The sequence below is a fragment of the Temnothorax americanus genome, unplaced genomic scaffold (genome assembly GCF_048541705.1).
Source record: "Temnothorax americanus isolate GAGA-0224 unplaced genomic scaffold, ASM4854170v1 Scaffold37, whole genome shotgun sequence".
Taxonomy (NCBI): Eukaryota; Metazoa; Arthropoda; class Insecta; order Hymenoptera; family Formicidae; genus Temnothorax; species Temnothorax americanus.
The window spans coordinates 1,502,933-1,523,415 of NW_027509515.1; the positions used below are offsets into that span (position 1 = coordinate 1,502,933).

The following is a 20,483-nucleotide window of genomic DNA, read 5'->3' on the forward strand; positions in this document are numbered from 1 at the left end:
CATCATTTAAATCAAACATTTTCAAACGTTTACTGTTACGATCGACTACAGCGTATATAGAAGAAGTCTATGCCGACGACAATGAGATCCATATGCAGTAATCAGTGTTATCAAGATTTCATGTGTATGCCGATCTCGTGTATATCGAGGAATACGCATTACGAATATTACTTATAATCGTTATTGTTGTTTCTACTGCAAAACCGAAAATTTCTAATGAAGAAAGCTATGATGAGTCAAAAGTTACTAGTTTTATTTCATAATTATTATAATATCAGGAAAGTATCACTTTGAATCGCCCCTCGTCCATCATTCCAGAGTATGATACAAGTTTCGGTTCTGTTATCAGTGTTCCCATCCCCCTTTGCGTATACAATTATCATATGTGTTCTGCTTAAAGTACTGTTACTGCAATATTATGACGGCGAAGAAATGATAAAAAGATGAAGGAAGATTTCTTGTACTTGAAATGCACATTAAATCATTTGCAGGATGTATTACGAGAAATATAAAGTAAATCTCTTTTTCTCGACGTGTATTTGCGATGAAGCGAAAATCCATAGGATTCAATAAGGACAAATACTGACATTCAGTACCGTACTTGACATAGAGGTGATGATTTCCGCGATCTCAAGCAAGTTCTAATATGTTACTTCTTTTTCGTTGAACACCTTTACATACACATATTGCTATTGACTGCCACATATCCGCATGTGCAATTATTATCGGTCGGCATACTTTTCTCTCCTCTTTTTTTTCTTATTGTGTATTTAAAGTGACGATGGCGAGATGAAATGTTATAAAAGTTTCCAACCCTAATTGTCGTGTACATAGGGAAAAGTAAGTCGCCCGTCTTCTTTCATGCGAAATATTCTTTGAGTAATATGTACAATGGAGCTTTTTTTTATGTAATGTAAGAAAATAACGCCACGCTCAACCGGTCCTAGATAAATGGCCACCATAAACGATCGACTTTGAAGGGATGAGTTTCTTGTCTTCGTGCATTGGATAAAAGTCTTCATATGCTTTAAGAAGTATCCGCGGTGGGTTTCTCAGCATTGGTTTGGCATGTATAATAAATAAATAACGAACCGTTTAATGAAACGAGCGTCGCATCATTTCTACGAGGTAAATTGGTGAAACAGCTCAGGAGCCTTCGCCATAATCACGATCACCTACGTTAATACGATCGGGAGCAGCAGTTACACTGAAGCCAAGGATCCTGTTATCCACTTTGAACATCTTTCCCTTCTTTGGTTTCTTGGATTTTCCCTAGACGAAAAAGATCTTTCAATATTTAAATCTATTTCATAGACTCGATACATTTGTGCTTAATATTAATGATGTTTCGCTCACATTTCATACTAATTTAATTATAATAACATAAATAATGTTAAGACAATTTCTCTGGCGATAACAAGAATATACCTTAACTTCTTGGAATTCTGCAGGTGCATTTGGATTAATAGCGGGTGCTGGCTTGCACAGGTCATCAGCTTGTACCTGAGGACGTTGCGCTGATCGCAGTTTGCTTCGTTTTTCGAGAAATTGCTTGGCGAATTCCATGCTCTGCTTGGTATCCCCAACGTAAACGCGAATGTACTCCCTAACTTCATACGGTGTTTCGAGGTCTCGCAAAAATGTAACGAACGTAGGGACTGCAAATGTATACTTATGCGTATAGGAAGACAAAATTCGTAAAAAAAATTCAATGTGGGACACTTACTGTCCACAGACGCCTGTATACTGCTCAATGTTTTACTACACCATTGCGTGAATTCGTCGGTCTTGGCAGTGTTCTGTTCAAACAATTTCTTCACTAGTTCCTCCTCTTTCTTATTCTTATTTTTGGACGCTTTATTATTACTATTTTGCTGTTGTTGCTGCTGCTGTTGCTGGCTAGATACAGGTTTTGTCATTGTAGCTTGTTTAGCCGGCTGTTTCATGGTGGTGGACAACTTAACGGGTGTAGGATCCCAGAAACCAGTAGTACCGGAATTCATAGACCACCCTTGGCTGCTTGATGCGCTCGAATTAGCCCAATTCAAACACTGTGATGCTGTACCCCATATACCGGCGTTCTGGAGCAAACTCGCAGATTCCTTCTGGCCGGCTTTTTCTAATCGTTCTCTTTCCTGTTGCTAAGAAATTTCAAATTTTTCATCGCTCAATCTTTCGAAAACAATATTTCATGCCACTCGCATATTCAGGGCAATAAGTACCTTTACCTTAGCGACGCGCTCTTGCTCCTCCTGCTGAATCTGCGCAAGACTCTTCACTTGAAGTAATTTAGAAGCAATAGCTTTTTCCGCCCACTTGAATTGCAATCGCTTCGAAGAATCGATTGCCGATGCCTCTTGTGTCGCTTCTACTGCCTTCTGCTGTGCTGACTGTTGCTGCATTAATTGTTGATGCCGTTGTTCTTCCTGTAAAAAAATAATAATAATAAACATAGACATGTATTGCATGCATTGTAAGGATGACCGAAAAGAATTGGTAAATAATGGGTTGGCCAATAAGTCCGCGTGCGGTTTTTTATAAGTAAAATTTATAAGTAAAAAACCGCACGCGGACTTATTGGCCAACCTATTATTTGGTTTTAGGTATTTAATTGGAATCTCGGTACAAGCTTATTTAAATCGGAACGAAAGCAACTGCTACTGGCTACGTGACAACGTGACTGTTCCCTCGACCGGACTTAACTCGACTCGACTTCGACTTGCACGGATCTGCACGGACCTGCACAACGACCGTTGAACAACGCTTCGCGTGCCCACATGCCCACGATCCCCTTGTACTTCAGCATCCTCGCGCCCTCCATAATACCAACCGAATAAACCGTCGGCCGCACGCCATTTACGCGCACTGCGGCTTGTCGCCACAACCAACTAAATACTTCTAGATTTCTTAGGGCTCAGACACAATAACAAAAATAAGGAATATGATAAAGGAATAAGGAATAAGGGAATGTCGCATCTCACTTCAGTACACGTACATTAAAGTGAGATGCAACATGCCTTATTCCTTATTTTGCTCATTGTGTCTGAGCCGTTACAGCTTAATTAAATGTAAATAATTTACCGCTTTCTTTTCTCTCTCTAGTCTCTGAATCTCGGCAAGCGAAGCGGTATGAGTGGCGGGAGTCAATGTGCGTGGAGCCTGAGCCCACGGGGATTTAGTTGTCTTTTCTTGAAGCTTACGCAACGCTTCGTCTTCTCTTCGTCGTTGTTCCGCACGACGCTCGTCTATTTCCGCCTGTCGTCGCGCCTCTGCCTCTTTCCTGTAAATTTCACCATTGCAAATTTTGCTGGAATGTATTATTATTTTACTTTTTGATAACATCATGCTTCGCATAATTCTACTGATATACCTGAGTCTCTCTTCTTCCTGTCTTTTTAGCTCTTCCTCAAATTTCTTCTTCTTTTCCTCCTCTTTCTTCTGTTTTTCTTCTAGTTTTCTAAACTCTTCCCGCTTTCTCTTCTCTTCTTCCTGCTTCCTCTTCAAGTTCTCCTCCTCCTGCTTTCTCTTTTCTTCACGCTTTTTCTCTTCCTCTTTACGTTTTCTCTCTTCTTTTTTCTTTTGCTCTTCTTCCTGTTTACGTTTCTCTTCCTCTTTTCGTTTCTTCTCCTCTTCTTTTCTCTTTCTCTCCTCATCTTTACGTTTTGCTTCCTCAGCTTGTCTAGCCTGTTCCTCTTTTTGCTTCCTCTTCACATTCTCCTCTTCCACTTGACGCTGCAATTCCTCCTGCTTTCTTAATTCTTCTTTTTTTCTACCCTCTTGTAACTTAAGATTCTGTTCTTCCTAAAAAGAGAAAATTAGACATTGATTATTCCGTAACTACATGAAAAATGGTACAAAGAGAATTAAAAACTAATTTACTAATATCTGCTGCTCGGTTTTCATATCTTTAGCATGTAAATCCCACAGAGAACCAGGTAATTGTCCTGGCGGCATCGCGGGAATGGGCCCGACCTGGAAAATGAGATAAATAAACAAAATTAAACAGATCGTCAACCACGTCAACGCACTTGAATTTTACATAAGTGTAATTTTTAACATAACGCACCTGCGCTAACCAATTCTGCGCATTAAACTGGGGAACTATTTGCGGTGGAGGTTGCGGCCAAACAGTGTCCATGTGGGTCGCCTGCGGATGGCCGTTTGTGTTGACATTGAGTTGACGTAGCAAAGACTTTATTGGATTGTCTTCCTGCGTCGGCGTGGGAGTCGGAGCGATATTTGGTTGTTGAATGGGGGGCGGCAAGTTCTGCATACCTCCCATCTGCTGGATAAGCTGCTGTATAGGATCCACCGTAGCCGGATGAGCCGATGCGGCCGTATGTGGATTCGTTGGTAAATGAGTCTCAGGTTGTGTCTTCGCCTGCGCAATATCGCGCGTTATCACGATGCGAAATAAATAATGAACAATGAACATAGAATTAGCAAAAAAAAATATGCCAAGATCATTACCTGTTGCATTTGAGTGAAAAGTTGCATAACAGGATTAGCCGTCTGAGACGCGATGTGAGGCACAAACGGGTTTGTCGCTATCGGCACTTCCGGAATTTCCTGCATTCCATCTTGTATGACGTATTGTAAAATTAACTGATTCTGTTCCACAGGAGTCAGCGTAGACCAGTGCTCCGATTGCGACAATTTCGCTATCGCTGATGTTCTCATCTGCCTGAACAGCATCTGATTGTGTAGCATTTGCATATGCTGATATGTCATCAACATGGATAATGGATCTTCTATTCCAGGCTTCGGTATAGCACCTGGGGCTAATCCAGCCGGAACGGCAGGATTCGGAACAGGTGAAATCACCTGATCCGCTAACTAGGAATGAAAATATTTGATCTTACTAAATGAATATAACAGCAATTGAGAAATTAAGAATGCAATAATGATATATAACTTTGTAAACTTTATTTTGGAAATGTCTGAATTTTCCTCCACATGGCAAAACTTGATTATAGATGACAACAAATATAATTCACTCTTCTTTTGCTTCCTTTTCTCTAATATTATTCATACTTTAAACTTGATACTTTTCTCAACACTATATAAGTTGGTTACTGATATAATCTATATGCAAATTCTGAATTAGTAAAATAATTTTTTAAAACGCAATAAAATAATACATATGATAAATGTATATGTACCTTTAACGGAGGTATTGGTGGTCCAGGAACGAACGGTACTCTTCCAAACATTTTCATCAAATCACCGAGCGTGGCGTACCTTTCATCGCAAGTTCTTCTCACCAACAATCCCGCAGTGAAGTAACCGGCTTTGCACCATTCAGCCATTTCGCTAGCTAAAAACGGTCCCTGAACTTCGCCCTGTGGATCACGGTAAAACCATTTTTCCTGATTACCCGTCGAGGAAACCGCGGAAGGTTGGTTACCAATTGCAGGCGGAACACTCGTAGCGGCTGTCTTCTCCTTGTGATTTTCTTCATCTGCCATTAATTTGGCCACCAAAGCGTTTGCCTCCTCCTTCATTCTATCCAGGTCATCTTCCGTTCTCTGCCTGACATTAGCGGTTCCCGTGTTGTGTACGAGCTTCGGATGCTCTAGAGGAACTTGTCGATTGGTCACGGCAGTTATCTTCGGCTTCTCTGTTTTGACCTCCGTCTGAACGGAGATCTTCTCCTTATCATGACGAGCTCCGCTCGGCGGTTCGCTAGATTTCTCACCTAAAGTCTCAACTTTATCCACATTTGCCACTCCGATAGTCTTCTTACGCAAGAGATCCGAGGACGACGCTAAAGTCTTCGTGGGAATGCTCTCAGTTGACGGCACAGTGGTCGACTTAATAGAGGGTGAGTTACATCTCCTCTCTTTCTCCACAGAATCATCCTTATCTTCAAGTGAATCCAACGGTTTTGATCGTTCTTTGCTTAATGTATTGCCTATTGTGTTACTCGTATGGCGATTCAAAGATTGAACCGAACCCGTCCCGAAAGCTAATGGCTTGCTATTAGGTCTCACTATGTTCGAAGCACTTCCTTCCGATACGCGTCGAGTTCTACCCTGTTGGGAAACGCCCGCCGCACCGTCCTCGTCATCATCCGAATACATTCCACCGTGAAATGCGCCCGAAGAGTCGAAACTGCCACCACTCTCTGTTGGATTGTCCGTTGCCCTAAAATATAAAGTTTAGAATGTATAAAATTAAACACAAACACACACATATTCTGTAAATAAAAATAATTTAATGTACCATTCAGGTAGATTGTCATGATTATCGTGATGATTCGATTCCCAAGTGCGAGCGGTGCGAGGTGGCGGATGATGACCTGAATCATGAGAGGGTCTGTGGTTCCCTCGATGTTCCCATCTTGCTGGTCCGCTTCTACCCTCCTCTCCATCACCCTCGTTTCGATCCAGTCTGTCCCGATCCATACTGCCACCCTCACGCCAACTACTTCTTCCTAGTATAAATATTTCGTTATATTACACAAATATATGTGCATAATAAATAATCCCCAAAGGAATATAAAAAATAGAGCACGTATTTACCCCACTTGCGCCAACTATCATCGTCCTCTCCGCTCCCACGATGACGTCGCCAATTACTCTCCATAAGCGAACTACCACTAGTCCCACGATTTAGATCTTTTCTAGGACTAGTCGATCCGTTCCATTCTCCCGGTTCTGAAGCGCCGTTTCTTTCTGACCAGCCGCGTTCGCTTTGAGATCTATCAAATGGCCTGTTTCTCCCCTATAAATAAAATTTATAAGATTCCCCCATTTTTGCGTTGACCGGTGTGGATCTGTTATATGTAATTAAAATAATTAGTAAGTTCCCAGTTTTTGGTTCTGCAAAATTTGTGACATTAGGAGAAAGGGAAAAGACAGATGCACATACATATGTATTAGATGTAATTTATATAACGGTTATAATTACAACATATACATGAAGAAAAGAATAGAAAAGGATTTTAAATCTAAAATAAAAATTAAAAAGCAAACTCGTATTCTAATAGTGAAAGAACAAAAAGCTTTGTACCTGAAATGATTGGCCCTCGATTCGTATCCCATCACCGGAGTCATCAAAACCGACTGCCCGTGAATAATGAGACGAATACAAGCCTCCTCTTCCAGTTCTACCACGTCCACGATCGACACTGCCACCTCGTCCACGACCAATATTAGTTATCCCTCCATTCCACATACGCTGTAAAATTCACATACACATGTAATAAATTCATATTATAAAGGATTTTTTTATCAAACAAATTTAATATCTCTGATAAAAATATATAAAAACTGTTACGAGAGCTCGAGTTGTTAATTTTCAGAATAGTTCCTAATATATAGGATATACAATAGAATAACAATTTCACAGCGTCTTTCTTTTCTTATTATCAAGAATAAACTAAACTAGGCTGTTGGTTCTTAGGTTGCAATAGAAGAATATAATAGAAACAAAGAATACACAATGTTACATACATACATCTTATATACATGTCTTTTATTACCGTTTCATCTTCTGTCATGGTTATGAGAGCCAATGGAAGCTGAGTTTTCTCCACATACAGCGCTGAAAAAGTGTTCAACGGCTCCAAAGGTTTACAATTGCGATCAAACATGGCCAACATCTCTTCCCGGCCGTATCTATGCTCTGCTAACTGATAGCGAGATGCACCAAGAGTTGTGGTCCCTCCACCCCCACTACCAGTATTGCAATTGTCTGCCGACGAAACCTTGCGCAACCTACGTATGGTTATACATAAACGTAATAAATACAACATAACATACAATAATATAAACACAATTAAATGAGGTTCTAATTGTGTTTTACCAGCGATATAAGTCACGTACCATTCTGGACCGAATTTCATGGAATCCGTCATGATGCACTATCTCCTGAAAAAAAAAAAAAAAACAAGGGGAACAAATGAGACCAATAGCTTGTACGATAAAAAAGCACACGTGTACAAAGATAAAGACCAAAGATAGACGCTACAAAGACAAGTAATAGAGAGCAAGAATATCAAATATAGATGTTGTGTAACACACAGTGCAAAGGTGTCTTTTTTTTCATCGGATGTTGAACTATGTTCGCCAAACATAAATATTTGCAAGATCATGTCAAAATCGGCGGGACATAGAAAGCTGGGAGGACAGGAGGCAGCAGAATAACGCATCCTCCTGCGAAGGATCATGGGCAGATGAAAGAACTCGCTCGCTGCAGCGGTGGAAGGCTCGTCATCTGTTACAACCGAAACACGGACGTGTGCGACACGGTATAAGATCTTAACGCGACGATTTCGCGAATCGGCGCGCACAGACCGACGGCGTATCGGCTTGTACCTGTTGCTCGACGGCGTATCGGCTCTCGTCATCGGCGATCGCGCGCGCGCGCGCGTATTTTGTCAAACGCGCGTAGACACGTAGAGCCGATCGGAAACAACGAACGTGGAGGATGGCACAACAGACAGCAGCGCGGAGCTCGTTGATCGCATTCATCCTCGGGGGGGGATTCCGGCGTCTATGGCGTCGAGACGACGGGGAGCAGCCGGTAGGAACGTCGAGCGTGGACATCGGACTCGTTATCGCGACGGCAGCCGCGTCCCATATTCACGACGTTAACTCTCATAAAGCGCGAGCGGAGGTGGTTGCTCTCCGCGAGCCAAGGTGGCAACATTAACCAAACTTTTTTTGCCAGCGAACATCAGGGTGATCTGCATGCGCGGTGGATCGCGACCGGGGCCACGCGGCCACGCGGAAAACGATCGCCGACCGGTCGCGGAACGGATTCGGCGACGGCGGAGGCCTTCGGGAGAAATACCTTTGCTGATCTTCGGAATTACTGAGGACAGCGATACAACACACCAATATGGCTGATGGTTTTTTTGGGAATGAAGCGCATGCGAAATGCGAAGGCGAAGGCTCTCGCCGTTCCGTGGTATCCCTGGGAGGAGGCGTGGAAAGTCACTAGAATCATCGCGCGCGGATCGCGCGTGATCAGTGGGTGCGTTCAGCCGATACTCCGCTAGCCTAGCGATCGTGAGCAGTCGCTCGTTTTCGCTCGTTTCCTCTCCTTTTAATCCATTGGGTCAAAGGAGAGAAAACGAGCGAAAACGAGCGACTGCAATGCTTACGATTGCTAGGCTAGCGGAGTATCGGCTGAACTGAACGCACCCAGTGATCCGCGCATATGCGCAGAAAGGAAACCGATGGGATGAGAAACGATATTGGAGGACACGTGTAAAACGCCAAGGGGTCCATTGACCGTCCCGCATACTAATGTTAATTTTCGAGAGGAATTCTTGGAATTACGATTCGTCGAATTTCGGTAAACGATATTTTTCACCTCGTTATATTTTCCTGATGTTCCATTTGCCTGTAGAAATTCAAATTTCTTTAAAAAAATTTCTAAGTCGGGTAATTATCTGTAGTCGATAAAATCGGTAGCGCTCTTATCGACCGTCGCTAATTACATATATATAATTTTGTTATAATTTTAAAACATATATTTTTTTAAAATCGATATTTTGTAAAGGATAAAAATATAAACTTTGAAAAATCAATAAAGTATTAGGAGAATATAATCGAACAAGTATAGCACTGAAATTTCAAGAATTGTAACTCCGAGAATTTTAAGTCGATGTGAATGGTCAAAGTTAAAATTCTGAAAAATCGACAAAGTATCAGGAAAATATAATCGGATAAGAATTAGCACTAATAAAAATTCTAAAAATTAGGATTTCAACAATTTCTTAAAATTTCAAGTCGACGAATTCAAACCGCAAAAATGGAAACTCTGAAAAATCAGTAAAGCATAGGTGAATAAGATAAGAAATGGTACAAAGCAAAAATTCGAACGTCAATTTCAAAAATGTTATTTGTAAATTCTTTTCTTGCTATCTATTCTAACACGAACAAAATTATGACTATTATACCATCGCAACACACATACACACATATAATCAATGATGTATAAATATTTAAATACGATATGCTTCAAATACGCTCATAATTGTTGCAGTTTAAAAAAAAAAGTAAAGTTAAATATATAATAAATTAATTCGAACAAAATAATCAATTAAAAAGTTACTACTTAGTATAACATTAAAGAATCATCGAATAAGTAACATTTACTTCGCCAGTCAATAATTAACCCAATTAAGAACTTAATCGACTGTACTGGCAATGATCGTAATCGTGGGCAACGATTATAATCATCACCATGTTTCGACCAAGGATTCTGGTCATTCTAAAATTGATGTAATTTTAGATGCTTATAATATAAGCATCTTAATTAAATTTATTGCGAAATTGAAGATTTATATTCAAAAGACAAAATTTGTGATGTAGTTCGTGTCCTGATGAAAAGTCTCAAAAATTTCATTAACCTTCTGTGATTAGTTTCTGAATTATAGGCATTTAGAAATCTTCTTTGCAAGAAAACCGTTCGTACATTTGTCTACACGAGTTTTCACTTGCTATAAAGATTGATAGAACTTTTCATCAGGGATACGAGAACTTAACATAACACAAATTCAAGGAAACTAACCGAAAATGTTTTTCTTATAAGAATCGTGATCCTTTAAATTAAAAATAATTTTTATACCATAACAATGTGACGATGACAAATATGTATCCAACGTAAAAAAAAATACCAATTTTCAGTCCAAGAAATTTTATTGTATGCGCAACAAATTGATTAGTTTATATAATCGTTAACTAATCGTTAACTAACAATAAAAATGGAGTTTTATCACAAACGCATTGTAAATTTGAGCTTTCGCGTTTTATATGACTTCTCTTTGTTGTAAATAATACACATGTATATATCTGGCCATTACTTCATTTTCTGAGATCTTTAGTAATAAAAATTAGTGTAAATTAGCCAAACAAAAGCCTTTGACAAAATTCAATATATGTATAACACGATCGAAAGTTGTGAGTTAAACGGTCTCACTAGCCGAAATAACTTGATCTGTTAAATATCAGCAAATGCTCCGTATTAGGAATAATGTGTATACAGGGTGTTCCAGACTTATCGTGATACTCGTTTAATGTTAGATTCCTGAGATTATTTTGGTATTAAGGTTTTCATCTCAAAATGATTTTAGAAGTCTGCGTTTACGTCTGGGACACTATATATAAAGGATTCTATGTATAAAACTGAGCAACAATTCAACATTAAATTTTCGGAAGAACACACGTATTACCTTTAACATCTACGTTATTTCATTTGTTCAAATTAAATTTCTCCTGTTATCAGTACAGTATTCAGTCTGCACAAAAAGATGCAATATTACATGTAGATCAGTTACCCTTTGGTCAAATCTATAGCTCGATTTTATTAATGAAATCTATCTCTCGTTAATGATGAAAGTATTGCCTATATATTAATTTAATCTCTAACTCGAAGGCCCCAAATACTGGTTCTTCGAATACCGACTGTTGGCCTCGCGACTGAGCTATAAAGGTACTTATTAATTTCGGGTTCGCGGCAGGTAGCTTGTAATGATTTGAGCACCGACTCCGACATTAAGCCAAAAACATCTAAATATAATAAACATGGCATATGAGCTAATCTCATATATGCTGATAGCGGAATGCTGTAACAACGGCTCAACGACAAGTGCTCGAGTTTCGTAAAGTTCAGTAAATTATGGATGGTTTGAATCGTAAGCATAGCGCAATCACTCAAGTCCAATTCTATAATATCCGGACACCTTTTTGACAAGTCCTTTACGTCTGAAATTTAAAAAGAAATGCATGCTACACAACCCAATAAATAACAAAATCTCAATTATTATACTTACTCTCATCAGTCATAGTTTTTCTACAGCCCGCTACGTTCAAGCGTGTAATGGACGTTGGCAGTGTTTTACACAGCAAAGTCATACATTCATTATCCAGAGAACACCATGACATATTGAGAGCAGTTAAGCTGAAACAATCCATTGATCGTATTAAAATTGGAAACTACATCCATGTATATGTACATACAGAGAAAGAACGTGATTAATAATTTTACCATTCAAGTTTCATTAAATCCGTAATACACCCAATGTCTATATTCTCGCACATCGTTAGATTCAAAACTTCTAATTCAGTATTTTGACTAATCGCTCTACAGCAATCTCTATTTAATATACACTTTTCCAGCGACAATTTCTTCAGATATTTACATTTGGATAATAACGCAGCCAAACCGACCGGTGATATAACCGCCATAGATAAATCTAAATACTGTAATTTACTGATATAAGAATCGTTGAGAACTTCACTGCCTTCACAAAAGACAGGATCCGCGATTTCCGCTTGTGCCAGTCTTAAAATTTGTACTCCTCGTGGCAATATATACCCTAACGTGCCTTCGTTTAAAACTTTACTACCCAAGTCTAATCTCGTCCACAGTGCTTCATCCCGAGCTATTTGACACCAACGTTTGCACACTAGCATAGAGCGTACCTGCACGCAAAATAATTTATACAATTGTATAATATAAATATGGCAATTTATTAAAATTACATTTAACACATTATTATTCTTACCAAACATTTCTTAGGTAACCATTTTAATATCATCAACATTATTTCATCTGATAATTTATTAAATTTGTCCTCGCCCTCAACGGAGGACTTCTTTCTTCTTCTAAATAAACAAAATTGATCTAAACTAGTTTGCTCGTTTTTCTCGGCGGAATTTTTTATCTTTTCCTTAGTAAAGCTCTCCTTTAAATCCCCAAAATAATCAGCTTCCATTTTTGAGGAATAGCCAGATTCATTCTCCCCAATACCGAGCACAGCTGTATCATCCATATCATATGAATCTTGTTGAATCCTATAAAAATAATTAAATAAACAACAAGTGAAGAAATATAATTTAAAACGTTCAAAGCAACTTCTTTGGTTACAAACCTGTCTGTATTTGCAATTTCCAAACCAGAACTAGTATAAACCTCCTCTTGATATCCAAAGACATCAGATTCATCCATTATTGATCTATTATGACTATCTAAGTTCTCGGATAGGATTGTACGTTCTTCAGATTTTAGTCTTTTTGTACTCTCATAATTTCCTACTCCATCTTCCAGCATACCGACACCCATGTCCTCCAGTATTTCGGGCTCTATGAGACTGGTATTTCCTGAACATGACCACTTTGTATCGCTTCGAGAGTCGCTGTTGAGCGTACTGTTTAGATTGTTATTACAGCCATCGTCCAAACGTATTCGTTTCCTGCGAACATAGAAAATTATTTTACTCCAAAAAAATTCAGATACAGAGGTACCAGTTTGATTGTAAATAAAGGAACAAATTATATATAAACCTGTTCCACCAAGGTGACGACGAGGAAGATGGGTCTTTATTCATTATATATGTATAGATATACAAGCTCTTATTTCCCAAACTCTAATGTTATCAAGCTCTTGAACTGTTTATAAAACCAGGCACAAATACTGTAGGAAAGGAGGAGTTAGTATTTGAGTTACAGGCTATATCAGACATTTATCATAAAGATCACAATGCGACATACCCTTAACTTTACATGTAAGTCGCAAAAAAAAAAAGAATAAATTGGTCTGTGTTTCTTAAATAAAAATAAAAACATTTGTACATGACAGTTTAAAGAGAAATTAATAGATTTATTTACATACAATCATGCACACAAAAAAAAGGACAAAAAGAATTATTCAGACCAATCCGTGCCACAAAGTTTACATTTACCAAAAATGTGGTTTTGCTGTTATTTAACTTGTAAAGAGCACACATTTATTCCATAAATCTCACGAACGGCAACTGCCACACATTCGACAAAATCACGACGACGTTTCGTCGGAGATTTTGTCGGAGAGTGAAGACGGAGTTTCCCGGAGATTCGAAGATTCTCCCAAGGTACCACAAACACAAAATTGTTCACGAAAACGCAGGAGCCAGGGAACTCGCGACCGACAATGGAAAGGATGAAGGTTTCTCGGCAGCGTTTAAGTCTCGTCCATGGGATCGCAATGCATCGAGCGTTCGCTGCGCGGCACAACAAAGCAGGACGGTCGGTCGTAGGGGGGATCGTGGAGTACTTCGGGCGCTATTCAACGCTACTCAAAGCGTGTGTTTTCCGACCGAGAAAAACGCTAACAAATAGCCACGAGCGTATCCGCGGTTCGCTCGTAGCTCGTAACCGTAACCTTACTCGCGAGAGAGCGAATGAGCGCGCGCGCGCGCGGGTGTCGCACCTGCTCGTGTCCCTTCCCCTCGCCCCCAAGAAAGCGCACAGGCAACAGGTAAAGGGAGCTCGTACGAGAGTTCGCCGATAACCAAAAGCGACGTGACGTTGACGACGATCTACTGCCTCACCTCTCGGGCGGCGAGGACTCCTCGGATTTCGGCGGACGGGACTCCTCGTGTAGCCGCGCGTACTCGAATTCCACCGCGCCGCCGGAATTCATCCTTGGCGAAAAAACCGCTGGTGCCAGTCCACACGTCCGCTCCTTTTTCTTTTCGGCGATTCTCCGCACGAGAGGTTTCCAGGTGCCCACCGATCCCCGGGGTGCATCTGACAAAACAAATCGCTCGGTGGCGGTTCAGTCGCGCCGGTCGCGCGAGCGCGATCTGCGCAAGATTGTCCCGCCGAACCGGCTTAGCGGGACGACGCTGATTGGCCGATGGTCGAAAGGCGGGAACGCGGCGAGATATCGAAACTGCGAAAACGCGCGCTCGCGCATGCGCGACGAGATTTCGCGCCTTTTCCACGTTCGACTTCGCGCCGCGACGCGCGACGTTCAGCGTGACGTTAGCGGCGTTTCATGTATACGACTGATTTGCAACGGTGTTTCCCGCGCCCTGCGGCCTAGGTTTTTTCGCGCGAAAAAACCTAGGCCGATGGCCAATGACTTTTAACTGGGGTGTAAAAATCCAAGTGATCATTTATGCAAAAAATATCAGGTGCCCGTTCCCGGATTAAGATCTCTTAAATCAAATGAGATTTAATACATTTCACGTTATACAGTTTTATCTTATCGTCAGTTAAAAATTGAACTTAGCGAATCTAACAGACGTGAGTTCAACCCACTGCGGACATTCGCATTTATCCTTATATGCACACACTTTTGCAAACGGCAGAGCGTATTGCTTAGGATAGAAAAATCTGCTCAGTTAAATAAAAGGTTAAAAATGTACAAGTCGCCCCACGGTAATCAGAACGTATTTCGATTTATTTATAGATGATTACCATATTACTATTATATCTTATTACGATAAATTACTATTATCATATGTCAATATAGTGAAGTAAGAAAGCAGCCGAAACGACTTCAACCCCGTTTATTGCTTGAGGCCCTTCAACTTTCGATCCTCGGCGTAAATTTTCATTTGGAAGCTCACCAGGTCGGACGTTCTTTTGTGAAAGTTAAATCGCGCGTCCTTCGGGTGTATTCCCTTGTCGTGCCACCAACCGTAACTGAAAATCGTCATAATTAGCGGTTGTAGCGACAGACAGCTGAGAAAATCGACGTGCGGGCACAAAAGAGAGACATCAGGAATTACGTGTGGCTGGTCAATAGCGGCGACTGGTATAGCTTCCTCGGGTTCTTATCTTCCTCAGCGGCGAGTCTCTCGAGCGCGTCGCTTACGTCCGCATTTCGCGCGTCCTCGAGTCCCCGCGAGTAGAATTTCGGCGTGACGAAGTCAGCTGCAATTGATTTTGCACCTCGCGTGCGCATTTATTCGGATCGTATTAACGCTCGGCTCGCGGTTTCGCGTTGCGAAAATCGAGATCGCGAGACCGCGACCGACGACGCAGCGCGCGCGCGCGTGGAACGTGTTTCTTTCATCCCTTTACGTTCGACAACTCGGATAAAGTCGGACTCGAAAAATTCGCGCGAATTAATCTCGCGGCAATTATAAGACTTACGAAAATAATTGCCGATTTTTAATGACTCGGTATCTCAACTTTGAATAATGAAATGAGATATGACTGGACGAAATAAGTAAGTCGAAATCGGTATGGGGTATCTCGATTCCGCTGGATATCCTTATTCTCGCTGTCGATCCTTCGGCCGATTTGAATTCGATCTCGATCGCTCCCGCGGTGAGAACGATCGAGAGGGTCACTCGGCGGTTCCGATGAGACACTCCACGTACGTGAAAGTATACACTGTTAAATTCGTAGTGTCAAATTATATACGCAATTCGAGTCATTTTTAAACATTCCTATAAGGTTGCCACTGCCCTATATCAATATTATGTCGTTAATTTAACTAAAACAATGTTAGTTTAACTAATGGAGTTAAAATAATACTGTTTTGTGTGTTAAAATAATAAGTTTCGTTAACACAAAGGTGGTTAAAAATAAAATGTTATTTAACACAAGATATTGATTAAAATTTATATCCTTTAATATTTAACAGTGTACCGTTCGTTTTTGACACACAAGCGTCGGATCTTCCGATCTGCTGGTTTCTCGAGAAACACAGCTTGAACGGCGGCCTCTCCGACCTCCTGGACGTTACCGGTCTCGAATCGTACGAATCGGTTCGCTGCTCGGACATATTCGCCCACGCGTTCGCGATTTTTTTTCCGACGCTCGTCCGTCCCGTTGTCGTCGAGGATACTCGACTGATTGAGCGTCTCCGCCTGAGCTTGCGTTATTGAGTGTGCCGCGTGCGTGTCTTCGCGACATGCAGAAACCACCGTATATTTGATCGATATCCTGTGATATGCCTGGCGAAATAATACGCGCCGTTGGGAATAAGCGAACGTGGGTGACATTCTCGAGCACGATGACTATACAGGCCCAATAAGCATAAATTGCCCGCAGTATGATAATAGATTGACAGCAGATTTGTTCGGATATTACAACAGATTCGGTATCATCTGTGTTTGCATTAAACTCATGTTTCGGTAGCAGAACCTGCCGATATAATCTGACAGTAGATTAATTGTCGACAGAAACCGAACAGAATCTGTCATTACACAAATATTTAAATGAAATGCTTCATTTAAATGGAAAGGGCAAATTCTGCAAGTCACCCTTACAGAATTTTAATACTGTAATTAAGTGATTATTTGGCCAGTGATTATTGTGACTAATTATTTATTTCGAGTATCAAAAGCATTAAAAACAGTCATGCTTTTAATACTCAAAATAAGTAATGAATCACTAGCCAAATAATCACTTACAGTATTAAATTTCTGTAAAGGCAATCTGTCGTTATATTCTGTTAGCAGATTCTGTTATATTTCTGCTGACATTCTATCGACAAAATTTGCAACAAACACTTTCAAATCAGAGTTTTCGAAAAGGGATGAATATATTAATTTAAATGCAGCGTTGCTATTTCGGACGGCCAGGAAGAAATGTAAACTCGAAGAAACGAGCGAGGAGTCACCAAAGAAAAACGAAAAAAAGCAACGGTGGAGCTCTGCTTTGCAGAACGCTCGTGGGACAAGAAACGGGTTTCGCGGGGAATAAATGAGGCCGACACAATTTTTCCATATTTGCCTCTCTTTTTATTTTCGACTTTTTCTCCCTATTAATAATTCAATATATTCCAATAAAGTATATGCAGCTAATAGTGGTTATAATCTGGCGCAGCGAGACATTATACAAATCTCTCGGCTCTGATTCTCTTCGTTTTCCTCTTATCGACCTTGGCGCTTCTCTGCCTCCTTATCGCCGTTTAATATTCGCGTTATCTCTTCACGCCTGCTTGCCAATTTAAGTAGCTGCATACCAACGAATGAAGCTCCCGGAGAGAAGAGGCGGCCGTTTTCGGAAAACGAAAATCTTTCTCTCTCTCTCTCTCTCTCTCTCTCTCTCTCTCACACACGCACACACTCTCAGTCTCTCTTGTATTTGTCGTGTTCGTTACCTCGTGTAATACAAAAAGCATCCCCCTCAGAATCCCCGTATTGACTCGCGTTAATTAATAGGACGTTTACAGCCGTTACATTTCTACCGCGCGATCCGCACGCGGTAATCGTCGGTGTCTAAGCAAACTCACTTCGCAGCTCCGTTTACGCTTCATAAAATTCTTGGAAATCAGCCGTTGATGACGTAACGTTAACGCTAACTCGATTTGTCCCCGTTATCGCTAAAAGTGTCGCGATTATTTTCTCAAGTTTCCAAGCGACTTCGCATCTCTATATTCACGAAGAATCGGAACCGATTCTGCATCGTCACCTCAATCTTGCAACAAACGGCGGTGTGGAAAAGATTATGTCGTATCAACAGGATGTTTGTCGTATTATAGTCGCGCTTACGACGGACATACCGATATAGCGTATCGTCATTGCGTAATCGAAGAATACGTTGAGGTTCGAGGTTTAAGGCCATTGCGCGTAACAAAGTTTTAGTCATAATCGTAAGGCCGTAAGAAAATAGACCAATCACAGTTTGATAATCATTCTCCTTGAATAACTCGAAGAATAATCGAGTGTGATTGGTCTATTTTCTTACGGCCTTACGATTATGACCAAAACTTTGTTATGTGCAATGGCCTTTACCGTGACGCATTCTCTCTCTCTCCCTCCCTCTCTCTCTCTCTCTCTCTCTTTCTCTCTCTCTCTCTCTCCCCCCCTCTCTTTCCATAGAATAGTTTCAAGATTTAACAACGGATTCTCGTCAATCCCGAAACTACGTAACTGCAATTAAACATCGGAAAAGGTCAACAAGGTAAATTCTTACGCGATTCGCTCTGGGCTGATTGATATACACGCACGCAAAACACACAGGACAAATTTCCTTAAGACTTTATCACGAAGAGCGTCCTCGAGTCCTTACATAGAAAAATACTTGAGACCCTCTCAAGGATACCGGATTTAAGCTTCTCGATCGTTTTGGGCAGAAAGCACGTTTTGCGATCGGCAGTGCATTCGTCGAAATCAGGAGGCGCGTCCCCCTCGCCGATTTCCGCTTTTGTTCTTCGTGATTTTTATAATTATCAGACTATCTGATTATACCCAATTCGCGCTTACAATTAGTATCCTCAAAGCTGACGTAATATTTTTCTATAGGAGATATGACCGATTCGAAAATATCCCTCAGCTTTCAATGGAGCTTTTCGTTGTCGACCGAGGCTAATAAAACGCGATCGCGACTCTCCGTTCAGTCGAAGGCGGGTGGGGGATAAATCGACATCGTTTTCTTCTTCAGAGGAAACGATCCGACGCTTCAATAACTACAAATCGGTCAGATGTACAGTCGAATCTCCATATTCTTATAATTAGGGTCGCGCAACCTCTCTATTCTTAATTTCCCTTTCAGTTAAGTTTTAATCATTTTAATAAACGCGAAATATAAAACGCCATGCTCGCGATTAATTCAGTATGAAAAAGCAAGTAAAAGACGAGACATTATTGCAAATCTCGTCGAGCAAAATCGAACGGTATAATAGAAACGATAAGCACAAGAGAGCAAAAAATCAAGTTTACGGAGATACTGGTAGCACAATACATTGGCAACATATTGGTTCTATTGGGAATAGAACCAATATTTCCCAATGATGTAAAGCTAATATTGGTTATTAATAAAATACGAGTGCACTGCCAATATTAACTAAAAAAAAAAGAGAGCGTCTACTTTACAATGTAGTACCAATATGAAAAATTAATCTATATCCCAACATCCCTTACAGAAATTTAATACTATAAGTGATTATATTTGGCTAGTGCATGATTAATTACTTATTTCGAGTATTAAAAGTACTGTTTTTAATGATTTTAATACTCAAAATAAGTAATTAATTACTAGCCAAATAATCACTTACAGTATTAAATTTCTATAAGGGATAAAAATTGGATACATATATTGTTAGCCAATATTGCTGCAATAAAGTTGCGCTACTATAGGGTTCGGTTCACTTCGGTCGTATTTCAGAACACGGAGGTCCGACTGTATTTCCGTGCGTGGTCGCCTACGCTGATGCGGCACAAAAAGCGTAAGAAGCATCGACGATCTCTCGGAGTAGACCTACTTCGAGAGAAAGAGCGTTTGGGATAATCGCCTTTGACGACGCGATGAATCATCGAGGCTTCTTACATCCGTTAAATAGCTGCACCCCGCCTCTGTATTACTTTTTTTTTTAACACGAAGATTAAAGAGCTGCAATTTGTACTCATATATATACGCTTGTGGCCGACTTGAACGTCGACACGCAAGGACGGCGTGCACGCGTGCACGTACGAAATTAAATACGATCTCCTGGCGATCGACTGTTCCCCGGAACCGCGACCATGTCGAAATGCATGCCCCGTATGCCATGCCGGAAATCCTGAGAAGCGCTTTAGAACCAACGCGTGCTTTAACAAACCTTTCACGTTTTCCCGCATCCCTTCGACGACTTCCTAAAATCTTTAAAAAGTTAAGTATACGAGTCAGCTACTCTCTAATTAATTCCTTCGACATGGACACGATTTTACACAAAATCTCCGACGTTTTTTTTTTTGGTTAAGGGCTTCTTCTCTTAGTTAAACTTGGTACGTCTTCGCGAACGAGATTATGTTAACGTTCTCG

At 40.6% G+C, this 20,483-nt stretch overlaps 3 protein-coding genes across 10 annotated transcripts; all 3 read right to left on the minus strand.

Moving 5' to 3' along the window:
• Positions 1-719: 719 nt before the first annotated feature.
• LOC143901998 (GIGYF family protein Gyf) lies at positions 720-8,942 on the minus strand. Of its 5 annotated transcripts, none has more exons than XM_077414671.1 (16): positions 8,800-8,942; positions 7,830-7,874; positions 7,487-7,721; positions 7,015-7,182; positions 6,525-6,726; positions 6,226-6,436; positions 5,163-6,147; positions 4,471-4,836; positions 4,067-4,381; positions 3,880-3,972; positions 3,371-3,801; positions 3,082-3,280; positions 2,223-2,426; positions 1,727-2,135; positions 1,429-1,658; positions 720-1,272 (listed from the first exon to the last, which is right to left on the minus strand). In XM_077414671.1, the coding sequence occupies exons 2-16, from the start codon at positions 7,859-7,861 to the stop codon at positions 1,147-1,149; spliced, it is 4,206 nt and encodes a 1,401-aa protein (XP_077270797.1). In that variant the 5' UTR covers positions 7,862-7,874; positions 8,800-8,942; the 3' UTR covers positions 720-1,146. The 5 variants fall into 5 exon arrangements, with proteins under 5 accessions (XP_077270797.1, XP_077270798.1, XP_077270796.1 ...); XM_077414672.1 differs by having other exon boundaries at positions 2,229-2,426; positions 8,800-8,941; XM_077414670.1 differs by having other exon boundaries at positions 1,727-2,141; positions 2,229-2,426; positions 8,800-8,941.
• A 1,694-nt stretch (positions 8,943-10,636) lies between these two features.
• Positions 10,637-14,565, minus strand: Skp2 (S-phase kinase-associated protein 2). Of its 4 annotated transcripts, none has more exons than XM_077414686.1 (7): positions 14,327-14,467; positions 13,302-13,431; positions 12,890-13,210; positions 12,524-12,812; positions 12,004-12,440; positions 11,789-11,916; positions 10,637-11,720 (listed from the first exon to the last, which is right to left on the minus strand). In XM_077414686.1, the coding sequence occupies exons 2-7, from the start codon at positions 13,343-13,345 to the stop codon at positions 11,374-11,376; spliced, it is 1,566 nt and encodes a 521-aa protein (XP_077270812.1). In that variant the 5' UTR covers positions 13,346-13,431; positions 14,327-14,467; the 3' UTR covers positions 10,637-11,373. The 4 variants fall into 4 exon arrangements, with proteins under 4 accessions (XP_077270812.1, XP_077270813.1, XP_077270811.1 ...); XM_077414687.1 differs by lacking the exon at positions 14,327-14,467 and adding an exon at positions 13,700-14,181; XM_077414685.1 differs by lacking the exon at positions 13,302-13,431 and having other exon boundaries at positions 14,327-14,565.
• Positions 14,566-14,703: 138 nt separating this feature from the next.
• On the minus strand, positions 14,704-16,331 carry LOC143902009 (uncharacterized). The gene is made up of 2 exons (XM_077414690.1): positions 15,515-16,331; positions 14,704-15,428 (listed from the first exon to the last, which is right to left on the minus strand). The coding sequence occupies exons 1-2, from the start codon at positions 15,688-15,690 to the stop codon at positions 15,293-15,295; spliced, it is 312 nt and encodes a 103-aa protein (XP_077270816.1). The 5' UTR covers positions 15,691-16,331; the 3' UTR covers positions 14,704-15,292.
• Positions 16,332-20,483: the final 4,152 nt, after the last annotated feature.

Coding starts and splice junctions, on each gene's coding strand:
- LOC143901998 (XM_077414668.1), bottom strand. CDS start 7,861: ATGACGGATTCCATGAAATTCGGTCCAGAATG. Junction 4,837..5,162: donor CACCAATACCTCCGTTAAAG/GTACATATACAT, acceptor TTTCATTCCTAG/TTAGCGGATCAGGTGATTTC. Junction 4,382..4,470: donor TTTTCACTCAAATGCAACAG/GTAATGATCTTG, acceptor GATATTGCGCAG/GCGAAGACACAACCTGAGAC.
- Skp2 (XM_077414685.1), bottom strand. CDS start 14,418: ATGAATTCCGGCGGCGCGGTGGAATTCGAGTACGCGCGGCTACACGAG. Junction 12,441..12,523: donor GGTTACCTAAGAAATGTTTG/GTAAGAATAATA, acceptor TTTTGCGTGCAG/GTACGCTCTATGCTAGTGTG. Junction 11,721..11,788: donor AAAAACTATGACTGATGAGA/GTAAGTATAATA, acceptor TTTAAATTTCAG/ACGTAAAGGACTTGTCAAAA.
- LOC143902009 (XM_077414690.1), bottom strand. CDS start 15,690: ATGCGCACGCGAGGTGCAAAATCAATTGCAGCTGACTTCGTCACGCCG. Junction 15,429..15,514: donor CCGCTATTGACCAGCCACAC/GTAATTCCTGAT, acceptor GACGATTTTCAG/TTACGGTTGGTGGCACGACA.